Here is a 26,739-nt window from a genome sequence, read left to right as displayed (position 1 = left end):
TGGGCCTCCTCTGTTTCCACTGGGCCTGCCTGCTGTTTCCACTGGGCCTCCTCTGTTTCCACTGGGCCTCCTCTGTTTCCTCTGGGCCTCTTCTGTTTCCACTGGGCCTCTACTGTTTCCACTGGGCCTCCTCTGTTTCCACTGGGCCGCTGCTGTTTCCACTGGGCAGCTACTGTTTCCACTGGGCCTCTGCTGTTTCCACTGGGCCTCTGCTGTTTCCACTGGGCCTCCTCTGTTTCCATTGGGCCACTGCTGTTTCCACTGGGCCCCTGCTGTTTCCACTGGGCCGCTGCTGTTTCCACTGGGCCTCTGCTGTTTCCACTGGGCCTCCTCTGTTTCCTCTGGGCAGCTGCTGTTTCCACTGGGCCTCCTCTGTTTCCACTGGGATGCTGCTGTTTCCACTGGGCCTCCTCTGTTTCCACTGGGCCTCTACTGTTTCCACTGGGCCTCTACTGTTTCCACTGGGCCTCCTCTGTTTCCACTGGGCCGCTGCTGTTTCCACTGGGCAGCTACTGTTTCCACTGGGCCTCTGCTGTTTCCACTGGGCCGCTGCTGTTTCCTCTGGGCCCCTGCTGTTTCCACTGGGCCTCCTCTGTTTCCACTGGGCCCCTGCTGTTTCCACTGGGCCTCCTCTGTTTCCACTGGGATGCTGCTGTTTCCACTGGGCCTCCTCTGTTTCCACTGGGCCTCTACTGTTTCCACTGGGCCTCTACTGTTTCCACTGGGCCTCCTCTGTTTCCACTGGGCCTCTGCTGTTTCCACTGGGCCTCTGCTGTTTCCACTGGGCCTCCTCTGTTTCCACTGGGCCTCCTCTGTTTCCACTGGGTCTCCTCTGTTTCCACTGGGCCTCTGCTGTTTCCACTGGGCCTCTACTGTTTCCACTGGGCCTCTGCTGTTTCCACTGGGCCTCCTCTGTTTCCTCTGGGCAGCAGCTGTTTCCACTGGGCCTCCTCTGTTTCCTCTGGGCCTCCTCTGTTTCCACTGGGCCTCCTCTGTTTCCACTGGGCCTCCTCTGTTTACACTGGGCCGCTGCTGTTTCCACTGGGCCTCCTCTGTTTCCTCTGGGCAGCTGCTGTTTCCACTGGGCCTCCTCTGTTTCCACTGGGCCTCTACTGTTTCCACTGGGCCTCTACTGTTTCCACTGGGCCTCTGCTGTTTCTACTGGGCCGCTGCTGTTTCCACTGGGCCTCTACTGTTTCCACTGGGCCTCTGCTGTTTCCACTGGGCCGCTGCTGTTTCCACTGGGCCGTTGCTATTTCCAAACGGCGCCATATTCCCAACATAGTGCACTACTTTTGACCAGAGCCCCATAAGCCCTTGTCAAAAGTAGTGCACTAAATAGGGAATAGGGTGCCATTTGGGACAAAGACCTCGTGCTCCACCACATAAGATGGCATTATAATTAGAGCAGTAAGGCATGGGGGGGTGTGGTATATGGCCAATATACCACGGCTTGGGATGTTCTTAGGCACGACGCGGGAATCATAGTAGTGACTGACAGGACTGTTAGTATGTTAGTTAATTTAGTAGTCTGGGTTGTCAGGTCCTATAGAGGATTCATAGTAGTGACTGACAGGACTGTTAGTATGTTAGTTAATTCATAGTAGTTCATAGACTGACAGGACTGTTAGTATGTTAGTTAATTTAGTAGTCTGGGTTGTCAGGTCCTATAGAGGATTCATAGTAGTGACTGACAGGACTGTTAGTATGTTAGTTAATTTAGTAGTCTGGGTTGTCAGGTCCTATAGAGGATTCATAGTAGTGACTGACAGGACTGTTAGTATGTTAGTTAATTTAGTAGTCTGGGTTGTCAGGTCATATAGAGGAATATATATGTGTGTTGTCACTTGTTAAGCATCCTAAGTAGTATATATGTGTTTTAGTCCACTTAAAGGATGACTGTAGATCATGAGTTAGTAGTTTTATTTTTTGCCATTATTTCATTTTTTGGACGTGTTAATTTTATTTTCTGAGATTTTCGAAGAATTCTGAAAATATTTTTTTTGTAGTTTTCAATATCGGTCCGGAATATCAGGAAATCATCTGCAAATAAGTTTAGTTTATATTTATATTTATTATTTATATTTATTATTTATATTTATTATTTATTTATTTATTTATTTATTATGTCATGTTTACCAGTACTGACACCTGTTACGTTTGTGTCCTGTCTGAATTATTCTGTAAGCGGTTCAATTGCCAGTGGAAACAGGAGGGGAGAGAGAGGACATCCCTGTCTTGTGCCCCTTTTCTAAAGTAATTTCATCTGATAATGTATTATTTGTGTATATGTTTTATGTTCGTGTAGACATTTTATATAATATTTTTATCAAATTGTATTTTTTCAGCTGGAAAATTGAAAGCTTCCAAAGTTTTGCTTTAATAAAAGCGAATTTGATACGCTGGAAAGACTTATCGGCATCAACAGCCGTGATTGACGAATCTATATCCTGTTTTTTAGCGTACTGTATTAAACTGAAACATGTTCTTGTGTTCGTTTGTCTATTTTTAACAGACAATTTCTCTCTGCACAAGGATCTATCTCATTCAGTCATTAGCCTGTCTCATTTTCAACGTGATTTAATAGGAAAAACTGAGACTGTGCAGGGGTCAGTTCAGGTTCTTTATAATAAATAAAAAAATAATAAAAAAATCTTCACTAGAGTCTAGATGCAATCACCTCAACTGTTCATTCTTCAGACATGGTCTTCTGCCACCTGGTGGCTCAATCGCTTGCATTACATCCCAGGCGACAAACTCATTCCACCGAGGGGCGAGTGTCTGCGGGTTTTCAACCCTCCCTTGTAATTGATTGACGAATTAAGGTTACTGATTAGTAAGGAACTCTCCTCACCTGGTTGTTTTAGGCCTCGATACTCTGACCCTGGGGAAATACTACCATCTACTGGTCAATGGGACGAAATGCACCCTACACTGAAAGCTCAGCAGAAGTCAAATTTACATTATGTCGGTGTTCTACTTCCTCTGGTAGTAAACCTACACTCTTAGAATAAATAATCTAGTTCTACACAGTAACTGTATATAGTTATATAGTTATCTAATACACATAGTTATAAATAGTTCTCTAGTTATATATAGTTCTCTAGTTATACATAGTTATATATCGTTCTCTATTTGTACATAGTTATAAATAGTTCTCTAGTTATACATAGTTATAAATAGTTCTCTAGTTATACATAGTTATATAGTTATCTAATACACATAGTTATAAATAGTTCTCTAGTTATATATAGTTCTCTAGTTATACATAGTTATATATCGTTCTCTAGTTATATAGTTCTCTAGTTATACATAGTTATAAATAGTTCTCTAGTTATACATAGTTATATATAGTTCTCTAGTTATACATAGTTATATATCGTTCTCTATTTGTACATAGTTATAAATAGTTCTCTAGTTATACATAGTTACATAGTTATCTAATTATACAAAGTTATAAATAGTTATCTAGTTATACATAGTTATATACAGTGGAAGTCAGAAGTTTACATACACTTAGGTTGGAGTCATTAAAACTCATTTTTCAATCACTCCACAAATTTCTTGTTAACAAACTATAGTTTTGGCACGTCGGTTAGGACATCTACTTTGTGCATGACACAAGTAATTTTTCCAACAATTGTTTACAGACAGATTATTTCACTTGTATCAAGTGTATCACTTGTATCACAATTCCATTGGGTCAGAAGTTTACATACATTAAGTTGACTGTGCCTTTAAACAGCTTGGACAATTCCAGAAAAATATGCCATGGCTTTAGAAGCTTCTGGGAGGCTAATTGACATCATTTGAGTCAATTGGAGGTGTACCTGTGGATGTATTTCAAGGCCTACCTTCAAACTCAGTGCCTCTTTGCTTGACATCATGTGAAAATCAAAAGAAATTAGTCAAGACCTCAGAAAACAATTGTAGACCTCCACAAGTCTGGTTCATCCATGGGAGCAATTTCGCCTGAAGGTACCACGTTCATCTGTACAAACAATAGTACGTAAGTATAAACACCATGGGACCACGCAGCCGTCATACCGCTCAGGAAGGAGACGCGTTCTGTCTCCTTGAGATGAATGTACTGCGAAAAGTGAAAATCAATCCCAGAACAACAGCAAAGGACCTTGTGAAGATGCTGGAGGAAACAGGTACAAAAGTATCTATATCCACAGTAAAACAAGTCCTATATCGACATAACCTGAAAGGCCGCTCAGCAAGGAAGAAGCCACTGCTCCAAAACTGCCATAAAAAAGCCAGACTACGTTTTGCAACTGCACATGGGGACAAAGATTGTACTTTTTGGAGAAATGTCCTCTGGTCTGATGAAACAAAAATAGAAGTTTGGCCATAATGACCATCGTTACATTTGGAGGAAAAAGGGGGAGGCTTGCAAGCCGAAGAATACCATCCCAACTGTGAAGCACGGGGGTGGCAGCATCGTGTTGTGGAGGGTGCTTTGCTGCAGGAGGGACTGGTGCACTTCACAAACGAGATAGCATCATGAGGGAGGAAAATTATGTGGATATATTGAAGCAACATCTCAAGACATCAGTCAGGAAGTTAAAGCTTGGTCGCAAATGGGTCTTCCAAATGGACAATGACCCCAAGCATACTTCCAAAGTTGTGGCAAAATGGCTTAAGGACAACAAAGTCAAGGTATTGGAGTGGCCATCACGAAGCCCTGACCTCAATCCTATAGAATATTTGTGGGCAGAACTGAAAAAGCGTGTGCGAGCAAGGAGGCCTACAAACCTGACTCAGTTACACCAGCTCTGTCAGGAGGAATGGGACAAAATTCACCCAACTTATTGTGGGAAACTTATGGAAGGCTACCCGAAACGTTTGACCCAAGTTAAACAATTTAAAGGCAATGCAACCAAATACGAATTGAGTGTATGTAAACTTCAGACCCACTGGGAATGTGATGAATGAAATAATTCTCTCTACTATTATTCTGACATTTCACATTCTTAAATAAAGTGGTGATCCTAACTGACATTAGACAGGGATTTGTTACTATGATTAAATGCCAGGAATTGTGAAAAACTGAGTTTAAATGTATTTGGCTAAGTTATATGTAAACTTCAACTGTATATAGTTATCTAGTTATATATAGTTATGTAGTTATAGTTGTTTTTAGTTATTTAATTATACATAGTTATATATAGTTATCTAATTATACATAGTTAGATAGTTATATATAGTTATCTAATTATATATAGTTAGAAAGCTATATATAACTAGATAACTATATATAACTAGATAACTATTTATAACTATCTAGTTATATAGTTATACGTAGTTGTAGAATCTAAAAAGGTTATCAAATACAAATATGATAACTTGGAGTGAAACATGCCTAACTGGAAATATAAATATGATAACTTGGAGTGAAACATGCCTAACTGGAAATATAAATATGATAACTTGGAGTGAAACATGCCTAACTGGAAATATAAATATGATAACTTGGAGTGAAACATGCCTAACTGGAAATATAAATATGATAACTTGGAGTGAAACATGCCTAACTAGAAATACAAATGTGCAATGACTATAAAATACAAACATGCCTAACTGTACTATGTATGAAACATGCCTTGGAAATATAAATATGATAACTTGGAGTGAAACATGCCTAAAAATGGCAATGACTATAATACCTATTCCTTCATAGTGCACTACTTCTGGTCCCGATCCCTATTGGACCTGGTTAAAAGTAGTGCACTACACAGGAAATAGGGTGCCATTTTGGGAGAACGCCTATATACCCACGCACCTGACACACACAAAGTGGAGGGAAAGAAAACAATATTTCCAGTTGGTCAGGTGTTCTTTTCATTTGCATAACCACCAGGAAGTTACAGTAAGTTAACCTTTTACACGTCGTACCGACCTTCCTTCACGGGTAGTTCTGGGGATTTTACCTTCATGAGACGTTTCGTGAACTCCTCGTGTGAATGGCATCTAATTTATTGTCTGTCTAGTATAGCCTACTGTATTATACAGTAAATGCGCGTTTGCAGATTTGCAGATAGTTTTTCCTTTGTTTCAATCGTGACGTGTGCGCTACATTTATGATTCCCAATGACAAGTGGAAATGTGTTGTTGTTTTTGAGCTGTGAAAATGATTTGCGGAAGGAAAGCTACTTGCTTTTGACCTAACGAACATGAAGTTACTTCTCACGGTGGGATTGTTGTTGGCGTTTGGCTCTACTTCATCGAGTCTACGGATTTTGGAATGGCCCAAACTAAACTGTACTCAAGAGGTAAATGACGACTGACTTTTAAAAATGTATTCGGCAAAAGAGTCAAACTCTCTCAGGGCATTTGCATCAGTACATCCGGCGGTGATTGGGAGTCCCGTAGGGCGGCGCACAATGGTCCCAGAGTCGTCCGGGTTTGGCCGGGGTAGGACGTTATTCTAAATAAGAATTTGTTCTTAATTAACTGACTTGCTTAGTTAAATAAAAGTTACATTAAAAAATAAAAGATGTAATTGCCGTATCTATAATCGGTCCATCAGGCTGACTTGAATTATGCCTCAGGCTACTCATTTACTTGATCATGATAAGATACATGTCTTATCAAAATAGATGACTAGTCATTCTATCATTCTTTGAAATTGTCATATTAACAAAAAAATACCACTAATCTCAGCAAGTACATTTATTTGTAAATCATTCAAAACTATTAAAGGACAGATGCAGCTGTTTAAAAAATAATAATAATCTCATTTACAGCCTTGTGATGACACTGGGCAGGCCTTGTGATGTCACTGGGCAGGCCAACATTTCCAGTGGTCTTTTATGAACTAGTTTACCACCTGGCAGGCCAACACTCCATCCCGCTAAAACGGGCAGCCATTTCAGGAAGGCTTTTCAAACAGCTCTTTACACTAAAAAGGGCATTATCAACATTTTCACAATTTCACAATATTATTCCAACCTCATAGTGTGGAAATATATCTAAAACAGAGAGAAGTCAGGTTTGCGCCAGACTTAACAGAAATACACGATTAGTCCCATCGTACATTCTAAGTTGTTGTTGTTTCTTCTTCTATGGTTTTCATTTGCTCATGTGCCTGTGTGCATTCCTCTTTTTGTGCAGGGTTTGAGATGCGAAGCCGACATCAGTGAGTAGTATCTCTAAACGTACCGTAGACTGTTACTATTGGTCCACACAGTGTGGTTATTGTGTTCAGACCAGCTGGGATCACGGTGGCCTGGTTCCTTTATGATGTGATAGTCGATCACTTCCTTCATCAATAAGTGTAATAAAGATGGAAAACATTTCTGTTCAAAGTAGACATATTGGATTAAAATGCCCTCTTCTCTCTCCCCTCCCCTCCCTCCCATCTCCTCTTCTCTCCTCCCCTCCCCTCCCATCTCCTCCCCTCTCCCCCTCCCCTCCCATCTCCTCTTCTCTCCCCCCTCCCATCTCCTCCCATCTCCTCCCCTCTCCCCCCCCCTCCCATCTCCTCTTCTCTCCTCCCCCCTCCACTCCCATCTCCACCCCTCCCATCTCCTCGTCTCCCCTCGTCTCCCCTCCCATCTCCTCTTCTCTCCTTCTCTCCCCCTCCCCTCCCATCTCCTCTCTTCTCTCTCCCCTCTCCTCTCCTCCCATCCATAGATAACTGCCTGGATCCTGGGTGGTTGAAGCCTTGGCGCTACACTCCTAGCAGCCCAGTGAACCTAGAGGTGGAGCTGGACACTAGAAAAGATGAGGAGGGACACCTGGTGCCTGTTTTAGTGGCCCGATGGAAAGCTCAGGATGACGGTGGGTTGACTGGCCACTATCACAATGTGACATGACCTTGCCTCCCTATTAAAGCTCACTAAGCCATAGGGTGCTGTTTGTTACATGTGTAATAAGTGGAGAGGAGCACGAGAAGTATATCAGCACTTTGTGACTTTTACTTTCTTTCTTCTTCTCTCCTTCTTCTTCTCCTTCTTCACCTCTTCACCTTCTCACTTCTTCACCTTCTTACTCTTCTTCACCTTCTTCTTCTTCACTTTCTTCTTACCTTCTTCACCTTCTTACTCTTCTTCACCTTCTTCCCTTCTTACTCTTCTTCTCCTTCTTCACCTTCTTCACCTTCTTACTCTTCTTCACCTTCTTCACCTTCTTCTTTCTTCACCTTCTTCTTCACTTTCTTCTTTACCTTCTTCTTCTTCACCTTCTTCTTCTCCTTCACCTTCTTCTTCACCTTCATCTTCTTCTCCTCCTTCTTCTTCTCATCAGGAAGCATTAGTTCCCTGAAAGGAACAGAGCTTCATGTTTTGAAGGAAGCCACAAACCAGAATCTGTGTGTCCGGTACGAATTCTTCGACAAGATGTCCATGCGTAACCCAGCATATGAAAAGGTAGGACGGCATTACAAGTGATCAATTTAACGGTAAATCTCCATTCTTACGTGACTCACCCTAGTAAACAGACTCTCTATTATCTCTCAGTGGTCTTTCTCCCTGGATCGAGTGGTGGTTGAACCCGGCCTGTCATACGTTGTCTCAGTCTCCAACCTCCCCAAACCAAACCTGAAACACTCTGGTTACAACATCGATAAACATATCACTGTGCCCGGTGAGAACCGTACATTTTGGTGAGATTAGTAAAACACAGTGTAGAGACTTTGTACAGGAGTCTACTGTCTGTTCCTACTGCACATCGGATCGGCATCAACAGATTTTCATTCAATACCTGAAACATACTTTTTTATAACGTTTTAAGTTCTAAATTCAATTCATTCATGAACAGTGAGGTAATAGATGTTATTTAACCTTAGATTGTAAAGATCCCAAGATTCAGAGGAGCAGGGTGTGTTTGGAGAGCGGTGAGTGACCAATCACATTACTGTTATATTATATGAGTGACCAATCACATTACTGTTATATTATATGAGTGACCAATCACATTACTGTTATATTATATGAGTGACCAATCACATTACTGTTATATTATATGAGTGACCAATCACATTACTGTTATATTATATGAGTGACCAATCACATTACTGTTATATTATATGAGTGACCAATCACATTACTGTTATATTATATGAGTGACCAATCACATTACTGTTATATTATATGAGTGACCAATCACATTACTGTTATATTATATGAGTGACCAATCACATTACTGTTATATTATATGAGTGACCAATCACATTACTGTTATATTATATGAGTGACCAATCACATTACTGTTAATATTATATTATATGAGTGACCAATCACATTACTGTTATATTATATGAGTGACCAATCACATTTATTATATTATATGAGTGACCAATCACATTACTGTTATATTATATGAGTGACCAATCACATTACTGTTATATTATATGAGTGACCAATCACATTACTGTTATATTATATGAGTGACCAATCACATTACTGTTATATTATATGAGTGACCAATCACATTACTGTTATATTATATGTGTGACCAATCACATTACTGTTATATTATATGAGTGACCAATCACATTACTGTTATATTATATGTGTGACCAATCACATTACTGTTATATTATATGAGTGACCAATCACATTACTGTTATATTATATGAGTGACCAATCACATTACTGTTATATTATATGAGTGACCAATCACATTACTGTTATATTATATGAAGTGGTGATTGACCAATCACATTACTGTTATATTATATGAAGTGGTGATTGACCAATCACATTACTGTTTATATTATGTGAAGTGGTGATTGACCAATCACATTACTGTTTATATTATATGAAGTGGTGAGTGACCAATCACATTACTGTTATATTATGTGAAGTGGTAATTGACCAATCACATTACTGTTATATTATATGAAGTGGTGAGTGACCAATCACATTACTGTTTATATTATGTGAAGTGGTGAGTGACCAATCACATTACTGTTATATTATATGAAGTGGTGAGTGACCAATCACATTACTGTTTATATTATGTGAAGTGGTGAGTGACCAATCACATTACTGTTATATTATGTGAAGTGGTGATTGGTCAGTGGTTGTAATTAACATCTCGTTAAATAAACATCTTAAAATCAAGTCATACAGGTATAATGTTCACAGTGTATTATGACCGGTTCTTGACTTGGACTGAAACAGGTGCCAGTCCTCATTTTGGGTGCCAGTGCTGGTTATACAGGAACTCCTCAATACCTTTATATAAATAAATCAAATAAATAGACAATAATAATCAAATCTAATATTCTATAAGAGGTGTACGAACACAAGTAGTAGAACATTCCAGTAGTAGAACGTTCCAGTAGTAGAACGTTCCAGTAGAAGAACATTCCAGTAGAAGAACGTTCCAGTAGTAGAACATTCCAGTAGTAGAACATTCCAGTAGTAGAACGTTCCAGTAGTAGAACATTCCAGTAGTAGAACGTTCCAGTAGTAGAACATTCCAGTAGTAGAACGTTCCAGTAGTAGAACGTTCCAGTAGTAGAACATTCCAGTAGTAGAACGTTCCAGTAGTAGAACGTTCCAGTAGTAGAACATTCCAGTAGTAGAACGTTCCAGTAGTAGAACGTTCCAGTAGTAGAACGTTCCAGTCGTAGAACATTCCAGTAGTAGAACATTCCAGTAGTAGAACGTTCCAGTAGTAGAACGTTCCAGTAGTAGAATGTTCCAGTAGTAGAATGTTCCAGTAGTAGAACGTTCCAGTAGTAGAACGTTCCAGTAGTAGAACATTCCAGTAGTAGAACGTTCCGGGATGGTGCTACTCAGTGCTGACATGGTTCCTTTGTTGCTGTGTGAAGGGAGTCTGTGGAGACCTAACACTACGCTGGAGCGGTCTACTGGACCACAAGGCAGAACCACGCTCACTGTTGGGTTCAGTACAGACCAGCACTCACACAACTACAGAGTCTCACTACTGTGCTCCAGCAACAGACAATGGCAGGACACAGACATGGTATGGTTATTAATGTTATGAATGCCTTATGAATGCCTTATGAATAGCTTATGAATAGCTTATGAAGTCAATAGATATATGTAGGTTCCCTTTAACTAATTAGTCCTCCCGAGTGGTGCAGCGGTCTAAGGCACTACATCTCAGTGCTAGAGGCGTCACTGCAGACCATGGTTCGATCCCGGGCTGTATCACAACTGGTCGTTGATCGGGAGTCCCGTAGGGCGGCGCACAATTGGCCCAGCGTCGTCCGGTTCAGGGGAGGGTTTGTCCGGGGTAGGCCGTCATTGTAAAATAACAATTTGTTCTTAACTGACATACCTAGTTAAATGAAAAATAAATCAACTAAATGCGTATCCCAAATGACACCCTACTCCCTATCAAGTGAACTACTTATAGGCTTCTGGTCAAAAGTAGTGCACTATATAGGGAATAGGGTGCTCTATTCGTTTTTTGTTGTTGACATGCTTCTCATTGCGTAAAGAACTGCATCATCAGCAGAATTGTGTATCTCGCTACACCAAAGGACATCGGTACAGGAGACGTGTTGGTTTCCCTTCCAGTGGTTTGACCTAGAACATTTAGGTTTTCAAAGCGAGACACTGCACATCCTGCGTCACACTTCCATCGCTGTGGTTCTGCCCCACATTCTAATCTTCTTCACACGTACAGGGCGTTCAGAAAGTATTCAGACTCCTTGACCTTTTTCCACATGGTGTTACGTTACAGCCTTATTCTAAAATGGATTACATTGTTTTTTTTGCTCATCAATCTACACACAATACCCCATAATGACATCACAATACCCCATAATGACATCACAATACGCCATAATGACATCACAATACGCCATAATGACATCACAATACCCCATAATGACATCACAATACGCCATAATGACATCACAATACCCTATAATGACATCACAATACCCCATAATGACATCACAATACCCCATAATGACATCACAATACGCCATAATGACATCACAATATCCCATAATAACGTCACACTACGCCATAATGACATCACAATACCCCATAATGACATCACAATACGCCATAATGACATCACAATATCCCATAATTACATCACAATACGCCATAATGACATCACAATACCCCATAATGACATCACACTACGCCATAATGACATCACAATATCCCATAATGACATCACACTACGCCATAATGACATCACAATATCCCATAATGACATCACAATACGCCATAATGACATCACAATACCCCATAATGACATCACAATACCCCATAATGACATCAAAATATCCCATAATTACATCACAATACGCCATAATGACATCACAATACCCCATAATGACATCACACTACGCCATAATGACATCACAATATCCCATAATGACATCACAATACACCATAATGACATCACAATACCCCATAATGACATCACACTACACCATAATGACATCACAATATCCCATAATGACATCACAATATCCCATAATGACATCACAATACCCCATAATGACATCACAATACACCATAATGAAAAAGCAAAAACAGTTTTTTAGATTTTTTTTTTTTTTTAAGCCTGGAAATATCACATTTACATAAGTATTCAGTATTTTGTTGAAGCATCTTTGCTAGCGATGACAGCATCGATTCTTCTTGGGTATGACGCTACAAGCTTGGCAATCCTGTATTTGGGGAGTTTCTACCATTCTTCTCTGCAGATCCTCTCAAGCTCTGACAAGTTAGATGGGAAGTGCACAGCTATTATCAGGTCTCTCCAGAGATGTTCAATCGGGTTGAAGTCTGGGCTCTGGTTGGTCCACTCAAGGACATTCAGAGTCTTGTCCCAAAGCCACTCCTGTGTTGTCTTGGCTGTGTATTTACGGTCGTTGTCCTGTTGGAAGGTGAACCTTCCCTCCAGTCTGAGATCCTGAGCGCTCTGGAGCAGGTTTTCATCAAGGATCTCTCTGTACTCTCCGTTCATCTTTCCCTCGATCCTGAATAGTCTCCCAGTCCCTGCCACTGCATTCCCACAGCATGATGCTGCCACCACCATGCTGCACTGTAGGGATGGTGTCAGGTTTCATCAGACCGGAGAATCTTGATTCTTATGGTCTGAGAGACCGTTAGACCAAGCTGGCTGTCATGTGCCTTTTAGTGAGGAGTGGCTTCCGTCTGGCTACTCTACCATACTGGCCTGATTGGTGGAATGCTGCAGAGATGGGTGTCCTTCTGGAAGGTTCTCCCATCTCCACAGAGGAACTCAGGAGCTCCTTCAGAGTGAACATCAGGTTCTTGATCACCTCCCTGACCAAGGCCCTTCTCCCCCGATTGCTCAGTTTGGCTGGGCGACCAGCTCTAGGAAGAGTCTTGGTGGTTCCAAACTTCTTTCATTTAAGAATGATGGAGGCCACTGTGTTCTTGGGACCTCATGGCTTGGTTTTTGTTCTGACATGCACCTGTCAACTATGGAACCTTATATAGACAGGTGTGTGTCTTTCCAAATATATGTCCAATCAATTGAATATACCACATGTGGACTCCAATCAAGTTGTAGAAACATCTCAAGGATGATCAATGGAAACAGGGTGCACCTGAACTCATTTTACAGTCTCATAGTAAAGGGTCTGAATCCTTTTAGAAATAAGGTATTTCTGTTTTTTATTTGTAATACATTTGCCAAAATTCCTAAAACCATCTTTTTGCTTTGTCATTATGGGTTATTGTGTGTAGATTGCTGATATTTTTTATTTAATTTAATCCATTTTAGAATAAGGCTGCAACTATGGGGTGTTGTGATGTCATTATGGGGTATTGTGATGTCATTACGTGATATTGTGATGTCATTACGGGATATTGTGATGTCATTACGTGATATTGTGATGTCATTCGGGATATTGTGTTTAGACTGAGGGACAAATGATTCAATCCATTTTAGAACAAGGCTGTAACTATGGGGTGTTGTGATGTCATTATGGGTATTGTGATGTCATTATGGGATATTGTGATGTCATTACGGGATATTGTGATGTCAACAAGGCTGTAACATAACAACATGTGGAAGAAGTCAAGGGGTCTGACTACTTTCCCAAGGCACTGCACCTGTAGTCTATGATGTAGAGATCCAGTAGAAAGATAAGGGAGTTCATATATCTTATGTTTTCCCTTTAAGACCAACCAGACGTGGCTGAATGTAGTGTTTGACCTGGAGAAGTGGCCCCAGACCTGTTGCTATTTTGATGTGGAGGTAAGTCCTCCTTTACAACTTTACAACCTACTTGTTTTTCCGTCAAATTTGCTCGGCAGCGTTCAGCAACGCTACACGTTTATGTTGTTGACCTGTTGTGTGTACCTGATAGTGGCCTAGTAAAAGCTTCGTTTTCATCCTACTAGATCCATCCGTTTTTTAGCCGTTGCAACAACGACTGTGTACGAAGAAGGAAAACGTTTAACATATGTGGTAGGTTCATCAACAAGTCTATTGTATTACATGGTTAAAAAATAGGATAGATTTCATGTTCTCCACTAACAACATGCTGATGTGATTTCAGAGACCTCTCCAACTGTGTTAACGGGAGATTCTTCATCTCCTAAAGTCTACACAGCCGTAGCAGCCGCGGTGGTGCTGCTGGTCGGTGGAATGGTCTGTTGTCTCGTCTGTCAACTACGGACACGGAGAAAGAAAGGTGAGTTGAGGAGAGATGCCATTATCTCTCACTTGTTATCTCTCACTTAATATCTCTCACTTATTGTCTCTCACTTATTATCGCTCACTTAATATCACTCACTTAATATCTCTCACTTAATATCTCTCACTTAATATCTCTCACTTAATATCTCTCACTTAATATCTCTCACTTATCTCTCACTTATTATCTCTCACTTAATATCGCTCACTTAATATCTCTCACTTATTATCTCTCACTTAATATCTCACTTATTATCTCTCACTTAATATCTCTCACTTAATATCTCTCACTTATTATCTCTCACTTAATATCTCTCACTTATTATCTCTCACTTAATATCTCTCACTTAATATCTCTCACTTATTATCTCTCACTTAATATCTCTCACTTATTATCTCTCACTTAATATCTCTCACTTATTATCTCTCACTTAATATCTCTCACTTATTATCTCTCACTTAATATCTCTCACTTAATATCTCTCACTTAATATCTCTCACTTAATATCTCTCACTTAATATCTCTCACTTAATATCTCTCACTTAATATCTCTCACTTAATATCTCTCACTTAATATCTCTCACTTAATATCTCTCACTTAATATCTCTCACTTAATATCTCTCACTTAATATCTCTCACTTATTATCTCTCACTTAATATCTCTCACTTAATATCTCACTTATTATCTCTCACTTAATATCTCTCACTTATTATCTCTCACTTAATATCTCTCACTTAATATCTCTCACTTAATATCTCTCACTTAATATCTCACTTATTATCTCTCAAATATCTCTCACTAAATATCTCTCACTTATTATCTCTCACTTAATATCTCTCACTTATTATCTCTCACTTATTATCTCTCACTTAATATACTCTCTCACTTAATATCTCTCACTTAATATCTCTCATTAATATCTCTCACTTAATATCTCTCACTTAATATCTCTCACTTAATCTCTCATTATTATCTCTCACTTAATATCTCTCACTTAATATCTCTCTCTCACTTAATATCTCTCACTTAATATCTCTCACTTAATATCTCTCACTTAATATCTCTCACTTAATATCTCTCACTTAATATCTCTCACTTAATATCTCTCACTTAATATCTCTCACTTATATCTCTCATTAATATCTCTCACTTAATATCTCTCACTCATTATCTCTCACTTAATATCTCTCACTTAATATCTCTCACTTAATATCTCTCACTTAATATCTCTCACTTAATATCTCTCACTTAATATCTCTTAATATCTCTCACTTAATATCTCTCACTTAATATCTCTCACTTAATATCTCTCACTTAATATCTCTCACTTAATATCTCTCACTTAATATCTCTCACTTAATATCTCTCACTTAATTATCTCTCTCACTTATTATCTCTCATCTTCAATTATCTCTCTCACTTAATATCTCTCACTTAATATCTCTCACTTAATATCTCTCACTTATTATCTCTCACTTAAAATCTCTCACTCAATATCTCTCACTCAAAATGTATTGGAAATTGATTATTCAGTGCTCCTTAGTGACAAACAAGTTATTTTGACAAGTCTCTATTTGACTTACTTTGGCTGTTCAGAAATGAAGGCATTTATAATATGTATATAATATGCTTCATTACTGCACGGTCATGTAGCCATAACTAAATGCATGACATTAATTAAGACATTAGCAGAATAGGATGGTTAAGAAATGAGGATGGATTTTGGGACTAAATGGTCCGTGGGAGGAGAGGAGGAGCATCAATCTGACTTCCTGTTTCCTCTTTCTAGTTGATACGTTTATTGCTATCTTCTTGTTCTATTTTTTCATTTTCTCATTCTTCTCTTTCTCGCTCTTTCTCCTCCTCTCCCTCCCTTCTCTCTCTCTCTCCCTCCCTTCCCTCTCTCTCTCTCCCTCCCTTCCCTCTCTGTCTTTCTCTGTCTCTCCGTCTCTCCCTCCCTTCCCCTCTCTCTTTCCCTCCCCTCCTTCCCTCTCTCTCTCCCTCCTTCCCTCTCTCTCTCCCTCCTTCCCTCTCTCGCTCCCTCCATCTCTCTTTCCCTCCCCTCTTTCCCTCTCTGTCTCTCTCTCCCTCCCCTCCCCTCCTCCCCTCTCTGTCTTTCTCTGTCTCTCCCTCCCTTCCCCTCTCTCTCTCCCTCCCTACCTCTATCTCTCTCTTTCCCTGCCCTCCTTCCCTCTCTGTCTCTCCCTCCCTTCCCTCTCTCGCTCCCTCCATCTCTCTCTTTCCCTCCCCTCCTTCCCTCTCTGTCTCTCCCTCCCTTCCCTCTCTCGCTCCCTCCATCTCTCTTTCCCTCCCCTCTTTCCCTCTCTGTCTCTCTCTCCCTCCCTTCCCTCCCCTCCTCCCCTCTCTGTCTTTCTCTGTCTCTCCATCTCTCCCTCCCTTCCCCTCTCTCTCTCCCTCCCTACCTCCATCTCTCTCTCTTTCCCTCCCCTCCTTCTTTCTCTGTCTCTCCATCTCTCCCTCCCTTCCCCTCTCTCTCTCCCTCCCCTCCTTCCCTCTCTGTCTCTCCATCTCTCCCTCCCTTCCCTCTCTCGCTCCCTCCCTACCTCCATCTCTCTCTCTTTCCCTCCCCTCCTTCCCTCTCTGTCTCTCCTTCAGTCCCACCAGGCCCCTATCCTCCAGCTGTAGAGCCAGAGGCCCAGACTCCTCATCTCCCCAGGGTTCCTCCCAAGGTGTTGGTGATCTACTCTCAGGACCATCCTCTCTACAGGAAGATAGTCCTGAAGCTCTGCGCCTTCCTCCAGGCCAAGTGTGGAACTGAGGTTGTGTTGGACCTCCTAGACACAACCTGGCTGGGCACTGTGGGGAGACTACCCTGGCTGGAGTGGCAGAGACAACAGGTGGGTAGACACCAGGAGTGCTGATCTAGGATCAGGTGTCCCTTGTTCATGTAATATCCATCACTATAGTCTAAAAGGCTAAACTGCTCCTAGATCAGTTGTCCTACTCTGAAACGCTTTATACATACAGGCCCAGTAGAGAAGAGGACTAGACGGTTAGGAAGTAAAAGTGTTGTTGGTTTCAGACCCTGTACCGTTGTTCTCTTTAGCAAGGACAGAAATCTGTTTCCACAGATGGATAGATTGATAAATCTGCCTCTCCTCTCCTCTCCCCTCCCCTCTCTTCTCTTCTTTTATTTTCTACTCTTCTCTCCTCTCCTCCTATTTTATCCTCTCCTATTCTTTTGCCTTCTCCTCTTTTCTCTCCCCCTCTTTTCTTCTTCTCTTCTCTTCTCCTCTTTTTCTTTTCTTGTCTTCTCCCCCTCTCTTCTCTCCTCTCCTCTCATTTTATTCTCTCCTCTACTCCCCCTCTCTCCTCTTATTCTCTCCCCTCCTCCCCCTCTTTCCTCTTCTCTCCTCCTCTCTCCCTCCCCCTCTCTCTTCTCTCCTCTCCTCTTATTCTCTCCTCTCCCTCTCTCCTCTTCTCTTCCCTCCTCTCCTCTCTTGTCCTCTCCTCCCCCTCTCTCCTCTTCTCTCCTCTCCTCCCCCTCTCTCCTCTTCTCTCCTCTTCCCTCCTCTCCTCTCTTGTCCTCTCCCTCTCTCCTCTTCTCCTCCTCTCCTCTCTTGTCCTCTCCTCCCCCTCTCTCCTCTTCTCTTCTCCCCTCCCCCTCTCTTCTCTTCTCTTCTCTTCTCTTCTCTCCTCTTATTCTCTCCTCTCCCTCTCTCCTCTTCTCTTCCCTCCTCTCCTCTCTTGTCCTCTCCTCCCCCTCTCTCCTCTTCTCTCATCTTCTCTCCTCTCCTCCCCTCTCTCCTATTCTCTCCTCTTCCCTCCTCTCCTCTCTTGTCCTCTCCTCTCCCTCTCTCCTCTTCTCCTCCCCCTCTCTCCTCTTCTCTCCTCCCCCTCTCTCTCTCTCTCTCCTCCTCTCTCTTGTCCTCTCCTCCCCCTCTCTCCTCTTCTCTCCTTTTCTCTCCTCTCCTCTCTTGTCCTCTCCTCCCCCTCTCTCCTCTTCTCTTCTCTCCTCCCCTCTCTTCTCTTCTCTTCTTTTCTCCCCCTCTCTCCTCTTCTCTTCTCTCCTCCCCCTCTCTTCTCTTCTCTTCTCTCCTCTCCCTCTCTCCGCTTCTTTCCTCTTCTCTTCTCTCTCTCTCTCTCCTCTCCCTCTCTTCTCTTCCCTCCTCTCCTCTCTTGTCCTCTCCTCCCCCTCTCTCCTCTTCTCTTCCCTCCTCTCCTCTCTTGTCCTCTCCTCCCCCTCTCTCCTCTTCTCTTCTCTCCTCCCCCTCTCTCCTCTTCTCTTCTCTTCTCTTCTCTCCTCTCCCTCTCTCCGCTTCTTTCCTACAGGTCAACAAATCATCAGACAAGATCCTGATCCTCTGTTCTCGTGGCGTCCAGGCCAAGTGGAGGGCGATGTGTGGCCAGAGTCGTGTGACGTTAAGAGAGGACCTCCGGTCGCCCATCGACGACATGCTGACGCCGGCCCTCAACCTCTTCCTGCCCGACATGCAGCAGGCCGCCGCGCTGGGGAAGTACATGGTGGCCTACTTTGACGAGGTCAGCAGCGAGCGAGACGTGCCGTCTGTCTTCGACATCGCTGTGAAGTACAAGCTGATGAAGCACTTTGAGGAGCTCTGCTTCAGGATCCTGGACCAGGAGAAGTACGCACCGGGACAGGTCAGTTTGTTGATGGGATCTCCCTATGCTTCCTGCCTGGTCTGTTGTTCTGTACCCTAGTGTATGGGACAGGTACGGCCAGTCTGGTCCCAGCTTTCTAAAGGTAATAGTTGGGGGACGCACGATATATCGGTGAAAACATTATAATCGGACGTTATTAGTTAAAAAATGACGACATCTGTATCGGCCCGATGTCTTGTTTAACGTCGATGTTAAAAAACGGATGTCATAGCTGACGTGTCATACCTACATAACGTACCTATATAACGTACCTACATAACGTACCTACATAACGTACCTACATAACGTACCTACATAACGTACCTACATAACGTAGGTACAGGACGTAATGACGCCACGTAAAATGTTACGCAACACAGCATTCCTAACCTCGTCCACAATGTCTGCTGTGTGGATCGAGCAGACAGCACCGGTACACACTACAAAGTGTGCTATTTTTCAGATGCTGCCTTACCGGAGTAACACAGTAATAGCGTCACTGCTATTAGCGTCACGACATGCTATGGAACGCCGTTTGGGTCTTGGAGTGTCAAAAAACATACAGTAGCTCTGTCAAAGCTGGACAACTAGTTAGCTTTAGCTTGGTACCTAGTTAGCTTTAGCTTGGTACCTAGCTAGCTTTAGCCTGGTAACTAGTTAGCTTTAGCTTGGTACCTAGCTAGCTTTAGCTTGGTGCCTAGCTAGCTTTAGCTTGGTTACAATTGGTGGAGTCGTGACATATTTAGACTAGATAATGTTAAACAAGGTTGGAATGTGAAGCAATGAAATGGGGTATCAGTCTACTCTGTGACATCCTGCCCAAAAATGTTCTATGGGATTGAGGTCAGGGCTTTGTGATGGCCACTCCAGTACCTTGACTTTGTTGTCCTTAAGCCATTTTTCCACGACTTTGGAAGTATTCTTGGGGTCACTGTCCATTTGGAAGACCCAATTGCGACCAAGCTTTAACTTCCTGACTGATGTCTTGAGATGTTGTTTTAATATATCCACATAATTTTCCTCCCTCATGATGCCATCTATTTTGTGAAGTGCACTAGTCCGTCCTGCAGCAAAGCACCCCCACAACACGATGCTGCCACCCCAGTGCTTCACGGTTGAGATGGTGTTCTTTGGCTTGCAAGCATCCCCCTTTTTCCTCCAAACATAACGATGGTCATTATGGCCAAACAGTTCTATTTTTGTTTCATCAGACATCAGACATTTCTCCAAAAAGTACGACCTTTGTCCCGATGTGCAGTTGCAAACCGTAGTCTGGCTTTTTTATGGCGGTTTTGGAGCAGTGTCTTCTTCCTTGCTGAGTGGCCTTTCAGGTTATGTCGATATAGGACTCGTTTTACTGTGGATATAGATACTTTTGTACCTGTTTCCTCCAGCATCTTCACAAGGTCCTTTGCTGTTCTGTGATTGATTTGCACCTTTCGCTCCAAAGTACGTTCATCTCCAGGAGACAGAACGAGTCTCCTTCCTGAGCGGTATGACGGCTGGGTGGTTCCTTGGTGTTTATACTTGTGTACTATTGTTTGTACAGATGAACGTGGCACCTTCAGGTGTTTGTAAATTGCTTCCAAGGATGAACCAGACTTGTGGAGGTCTAAAAAAACAATGATGTCTTTTGATGTCTTTTGATTTTCCCATGGTGTCAAACAAAGAGGCACTGAGTTTGAAGATAGGCCTTAAAATACATCCACAGGAACTCCTCCAATTGACTCAAATGATGTCAATAAGCCTATCAGAAGCTTCTAAAGCCATGACATCATTTTCTGGAATTTTCCAAGCTGTTTAAAGGCACAGTCAACTTAGTGTATGTAAACTTCTGACCCACTGCAATTGTGATACAGTAAATTATAAGTGAAATAATCTGTCTGAAAACAATTGTTGGAAAAATGACTTGTGTCATGCACAAAGTAGATGTCCTAACCGACTTGCCAAAACTATAGTTTGTTAACAAGACATTTGTGGAGTGGTTTTAATGACTCCAACCTAAGTGTATGTAAACAACTGACTTCAACTGTAGCTATATATGTAGCTAGCTAACGATACTTAACCCTGTTGCCTGTCCTAGCTACCTAACAATACTTAACCCTGTTGCCTGTCCTAGCTAGCTAACGATACTTAACCCTGTTGCCTGTCCTAGCTAGCTAACGATACTTAACCCTGTTGCCTGTCCTAGCTAGCTGACGATACCTAACCCTGTTGCCTGTCCTAGCTAGCTAACGATACTTAACCCTGTTGCCTGTCCTAGCTAGCTAACGATACTTAACCCTGTTGCCTGTCCTAGCTAGCTGACGATACCTAACCCTGTTGCCTGTCCTAGCTAGCTAACGATACCTAACCCTGTTGCCTGTCCTAGCTAGCTAACGATAACTACTGAAACAGATTGTCGTGTTGAGATGTTTTTGGGGAAGAACATTGTTTGCATCCCATCAGTTAGCTAGCTTTTTAAAAATGACCAGCACTGTAGGTGCGCGAGACAACTTTACCAGCTTCATAGCATAACTGTACGTATCGATGAATCGTTGTGACACATGAAATACGAGTGATCGTCTAATCAATGTGTCATAACTACGTTTAAAAAAATGAATGCATTAAATTATTAAGTGACAGATAAGATGCTAGCTTCTCCATTATGTTGAATGCATCACTAGTAGCAGTGAGGCCCACAGTGGAAATAAGATGCTAGCTTCTCCATTATGTTGAATGCATCACTAGTAGCAGTGAGGCCCACAGTGGAAATAAGATGCTAGCTCCTCCATTATGTTGAATGCATCACTAGTAGCAGTGAGGCCCACAGTGGAAATAAGATGCTAGCTCCTCCATTATGTTGAATGCATCACTAGTAGCAGTGAGGCCCACAGTGGAAATAAGATGCTAGCTCCTCCATTATGTTGAATGCATCACTAGTAGCAGTGAGGCCCACAGTGGAAATAAGATGCTAGCTTCTCCATTATGTTGAATGTATTATTGTACCAGAACTCTCATGGCTGAGGAAGCTCTTTATGTACTACACCAATATATATATATACATATATTTTTTCATTATTTTTTTCTGTTGTTCACAAATTTGTTTTACAACCCTGTTAGTGAGCATATTCTCTTTTGCCAAGATAATCCATCCACCTGACAGGTGTGGCATATCAAGAAGCTGATTAAACAGCATGATCATTACACAGGTGCACCTTGTTCTGGGGACAATAAAAGGGCCACTTTAAAAAATGTGCTGAGGAATATTTATGTCTGTAATAAAGCCCTTTTGTGGGGGAAAAACACATTCTGATTAACTGGGCCTGGCTCCTTAGTGGGTGGCCCTGGCTCCTTAGTGGATGGGCCTGGCTGCCAAGTGGGTGGGCCTGGCTCCTTAGTAGATGGGCCTGGCTCCTTAGTGGGTGGGCCTGGCTCCTTAGTGGGTAGGCCTGGCTCCTTAGTGGATGGGCCTGGCTGCCAAGTGGGTGGGCCTGGCTCCTTAGTGGATGGGCCTGGCTCCTTAGTGGGTGGGCCTGGCTCCTTAGTGGGTGGGCCTGGCTGCCAAGTGGGTGGGCCTGGCTCTTGATTAACTGGGCCTGGCTGCCAAGTGGGTGGGCCTGGCTCCTTAGTGGATGGGCCTGGCTCCTTAGTGGGTTGGCCTGGCTCCTTAGTGGATGGGCCTGGCTCCTTAGTGGGTGGGCCTGGCTGGCAAGTGGGTGGGCCTGGCTCCTGATTAACTGGGCCTGGCTCCTTAGTGGGTGGGTCTGGCTGCCAAGTGGGTGGGCCTGGCTCCTGATTAACTGGGCCTGGCTCCTTAGTGGGTGGGCATGGCTGCCAAGTGGGTGGGCCTGGCTCCTGATAAACTGGGCCTGGCTGCCAAGTGGGTGGGCCTGTGCCCCCCACCCACGGCTGTGCCCCTGCCCAGTCATGTGAAATCCACAGATTATGGCCCAATAAATGTATTTCCATTTACTGATTTCCTGATATGAACTGTAACTCAGTAAAATCTTCAAAGTTGTTGCATTTATATTTTTTTTGTTCAGTATATTTTGAACGTGTCAAATAAAATGAATGATTTAATTCAAATCAGGTCAGCCACATCGAGGGGATCGGAGTAGAAGAATACTTCAAATGTCCATCGGGGAGGGATCTGCGTGCCGCCATCGAAGCCTTCCAGGCGTTCCAGTTGGAGAACCCAGACTGGTTTGAACAGGAGTGTGTTGACATCAACGCAGAGGAGGAAGTGTTCGCAGTAACAGAGTATGACGCTCTACTGGAAAAGCCGGTCGCGCCTGTTCTAGAGTTTGTTCCAGAGTTCAGGAATGGGCCACCTGTTCTAGAGTTTGTTCCAGAGTTCAGGAATGGGCCACCTGTTCTAGAGTTTGTTCCAGAGTTCAGGAATGGGCCACCTGTTCTAGAGTTTGTTCCAGAATACAGGAATGGGCCACCTGTTCTAGAGTTTGTTCCAGAATATAGGAAGGAGCCTCCTGTTCTGGAGTTTGTTCCAGAATACAGGAAGGGGCCACCTGTTCTAGAGTTTGTTCCAGAATACAGGAAGGGGCCACCTGTTCTAGAGTTTGTTCCAGAATACAGGAAGGGGCCTCCAATCTCCAGCTATGATGTAGAGATCAATGAAGACAGCCAGGGAGTCCAGGTCTCGACTCCTGAAGTGAAACTGGAAGGTAAGGTTATCAGAGGGGAGTGGAATAATAGCACAAACAGACTGGTGCCCAGGCTAAAGGGGTTTGGTACAACAGAAGAAATGTCTGTCTGGGAGGTATTAATAAAGTCTTCTTCTTCCAGGTCACGGGACGTGTGTGCTGGAGCGTCTTCCAAGGGTCAACTCCAACAGCCACCAGGTGTACCCGTCATACCCAGTCGTTGAGGCCCCACCCGGGGTACTTATCTCTGATCTGCACCCCAACGCCCTGGAGTGTCAACCCTGTGGGTTGTCAGATCTTCTCCCTAGTGAGCCACCCTTGGCCAGAGAGAACTGTCTCCACCTACAGGAGAGGTGGGGAACAGCAGACCGTTGCCCTCTAGAGAACGAGGAAGAGGAGGAGGCATACAGTCCTTCTTGTCAACCCTCTGTTGACACCCTGGAACAACTCATGTCTCTCCAGCTGTCACTCTGTGGTCTCAGTGGTATCCCAGAAATCACCTCTGTGTCCACAGAGAACGGCTACCTATCACAACCGCGTGGAGAGATGGACCTATCACTTCCTGTCAAAATGGGCCAATCACGACTGTCCTTCAGCTCCATCCAGGTTACCCCACCTGTACCAATGGATAGTCAGATTCAGTACCTCCCTCCCCTGCCAGAAATAACCCACTCCCCGCCGGTAGAGATGGAGGAGGGTGGGGAGGTGATGAAGCCTGCTGCCCAGGAGAAGAGGGTCAATGGGTCAGACCTGGGCTATATCTCCAGGAGCTCCTTCCAACAGGACTCTTCTGTCCACTACCCTGTAGGAGAGGACAGCGACAATCCACTGGTGGCACTGGCCAGGCTACAACAGGCTCTCTACCTAAACAATTAAATACTCTGGCTTCTGCAATAAAATGAGGAGAGAACGTTCTAGAAAACAGGTGTTAATAATCATATCCTCTGGATCGTAAACACGTTAGTTGTTCACAGCATCATCTTTTCATATTGTTATAACACTATTGTCTATAAAGGTTTTTCCTGATTTCCTGTTTGAAATGATGAACAAACCTGGAGTCAATGAATCAGCCAATGGGTTTGTACGGCATAATCTGTATATTTAGTTCTGACATCACTTCCTTATTTATATCTGGTTGTACAGGACAATAAAAAGTGATCGTGTCCATATTTCAGATATACACAACATTCTACACGTAGAATTGTCTTTCTGTAAACAATAACCAGTTTCTGTATTCCTGTACACTATTTTGGGAATCAAGCATTTTTTTTGTCCCAAATAGCACAGCTATTCCCTACATAGTGCACTACTTTTGACCAGAGCCCTGTGGGCACAAGCCTCAAATAGAAAATCCCATTCAAGAAAACATAGAAAACGTTCATGCTGATAACAGAAGCGTAGTATCTGTTAAATATAAATCCCATTTTAACAAATCAAAATGGAGTCCGTCAGAGTTAAGTCTCGGTCTCTTTTAACACGTTTTTCTAGATCCAAGAAAGAAAGACCTTGGTGGTTCAGTGCTTCTTCTATTGGCTTATTACTGGACATAAAATATATATTTTTGTTTGTTTGTTGTCAGTACATACATTGTTACAACCTGTCTTTTATCTAGCCTGGGTACCTGTCTGATTGTGTTGTTATGACAACTCATGACAATGAGAAATGGAGTTGGTGAGAGCACAAACAGATCCAGGGGGCCCAGGCTATCTTCTATCATCTCTAAACACATCCAGGGGCCCAGGCTATCTTGTATCATCTCTAAACAGATATGGGGCCCAGGCTATCTTCTATCATCTCTAAACAGATATGGGGGCCCAGGCTATCTTCTATCATCTCTAAACACATCCAGGGGGCCCAGGCTATCTTCTATCATCTCTAAACAGATCCAAGGGCACTCTAAACACATCCAGGGGCCCAGGCTATCTTGTATCATCTCTAAACAGATATGGGGCCCAGGCTATCTTGTATCATCTCTAAACCCCAAGCACAAATTGTAACCTTTTCAATATCTCAATATGCGGCCGTGTCATCGGCACGTAAATAATATTTGAAAAGTATAAAAACACTGTAGATACGTTGGCTTGATTGATTAGAAACAAACAGAAGCAAGAAATAGCCATTCCAGTTTTATATGAGGTCAAATCAGCCAACATAAGGCTAGGTAGAAGGACACCTCAGTCCCATCAGCCAACATAAGGCTAGGTAGAAGGACACCTCAGTCCCATAAGGCTAGGTAGAAGAACACCTCAGTCCCATCAGCCAACATAAGGCTAGGTAGAAGAACACCTCAGTCCCATCAGCCAACATAAGGCTAGGTAGAAGAACACCTCAGTCCCATCAGCCAACATAAGGCTAGGTAGAAGGACACCTCAGTCCCATCAGCCAACATAAGGCTAGGTAGAAGGACACCTCAGTCCCATCAGCCAACATAAGGCTAGGTAGAAGGACACCTCAGTCCCATCAGCCAACATAAGGCTAGGTAGAAGGACACCTCAGTCCCATCAGCCAACATAAGGCTAGGTAGAAGGACACCTCAGTCCCATCAGCCAACATAAGGCTAGGTAGAAGAACACCTCAGTCCCATCAGCCAACATAAGGCTAGGTAGAAGAACACCTCAGTCCCATCAGCCAACATAAGGCTAGGTAGAAGGACACCTCAGTCCCATCAGCCAACATAAGGCTAGGTAGAAGGACACCTCAGTCCCATCAGCCAACATAAGGCTAGGTAGAAGGACACCTCAGTCCCATCAGCCAACATAAGGCTAGGTAGAAGGACACCTCAGTCCCATCAGCCAACATAAGGCTAGGTAGAAGGACACCTCAGTCCCATCAGCCAACATAAGGCTAG

The 26,739-nt window shown here is 42.9% G+C and overlaps 1 protein-coding gene across 1 annotated transcript; it reads left to right on the top strand.

Moving 5' to 3' along the window:
* Positions 1 to 5,826: 5,826 nt before the first annotated feature.
* On the top strand, positions 5,827 to 25,060 carry il17ra1a (interleukin 17 receptor A1a). The gene is made up of 14 exons (XM_046299623.1): positions 5,827 to 6,278; positions 7,120 to 7,144; positions 7,642 to 7,788; positions 8,254 to 8,375; positions 8,466 to 8,592; positions 8,795 to 8,842; positions 10,790 to 10,944; positions 14,107 to 14,181; positions 14,328 to 14,394; positions 14,486 to 14,620; positions 17,242 to 17,483; positions 18,919 to 19,248; positions 23,321 to 23,912; positions 24,034 to 25,060. The coding sequence occupies exons 1-14, from the start codon at positions 6,180 to 6,182 to the stop codon at positions 24,765 to 24,767; spliced, it is 2,898 nt and encodes a 965-aa protein (XP_046155579.1). The 5' UTR covers positions 5,827 to 6,179; the 3' UTR covers positions 24,768 to 25,060.
* Positions 25,061 to 26,739: the final 1,679 nt, after the last annotated feature.

Source organism: Oncorhynchus gorbuscha, linkage group LG14 (assembly GCF_021184085.1).
Source record: "Oncorhynchus gorbuscha isolate QuinsamMale2020 ecotype Even-year linkage group LG14, OgorEven_v1.0, whole genome shotgun sequence".
NCBI lineage: Eukaryota > Metazoa > Chordata > Actinopteri > Salmoniformes > Salmonidae > Oncorhynchus > Oncorhynchus gorbuscha.
The sequence above is the reverse complement of the archived record's forward strand: the minus strand, read 5'-3'. Positions and strand labels throughout refer to the sequence as shown.

Coding starts and splice junctions, on each gene's coding strand:
- il17ra1a (XM_046299623.1), top strand. CDS start 6,180: ATGAAGTTACTTCTCACGGTGGGATTGTTGTTGGCGTTTGGCTCTACT. Junction 10,945..14,106: donor AATGGCAGGACACAGACATG/GTATGGTTATTA, acceptor TTTCCCTTTAAG/ACCAACCAGACGTGGCTGAA. Junction 19,249..23,320: donor AGAAGTACGCACCGGGACAG/GTCAGTTTGTTG, acceptor AATTCAAATCAG/GTCAGCCACATCGAGGGGAT.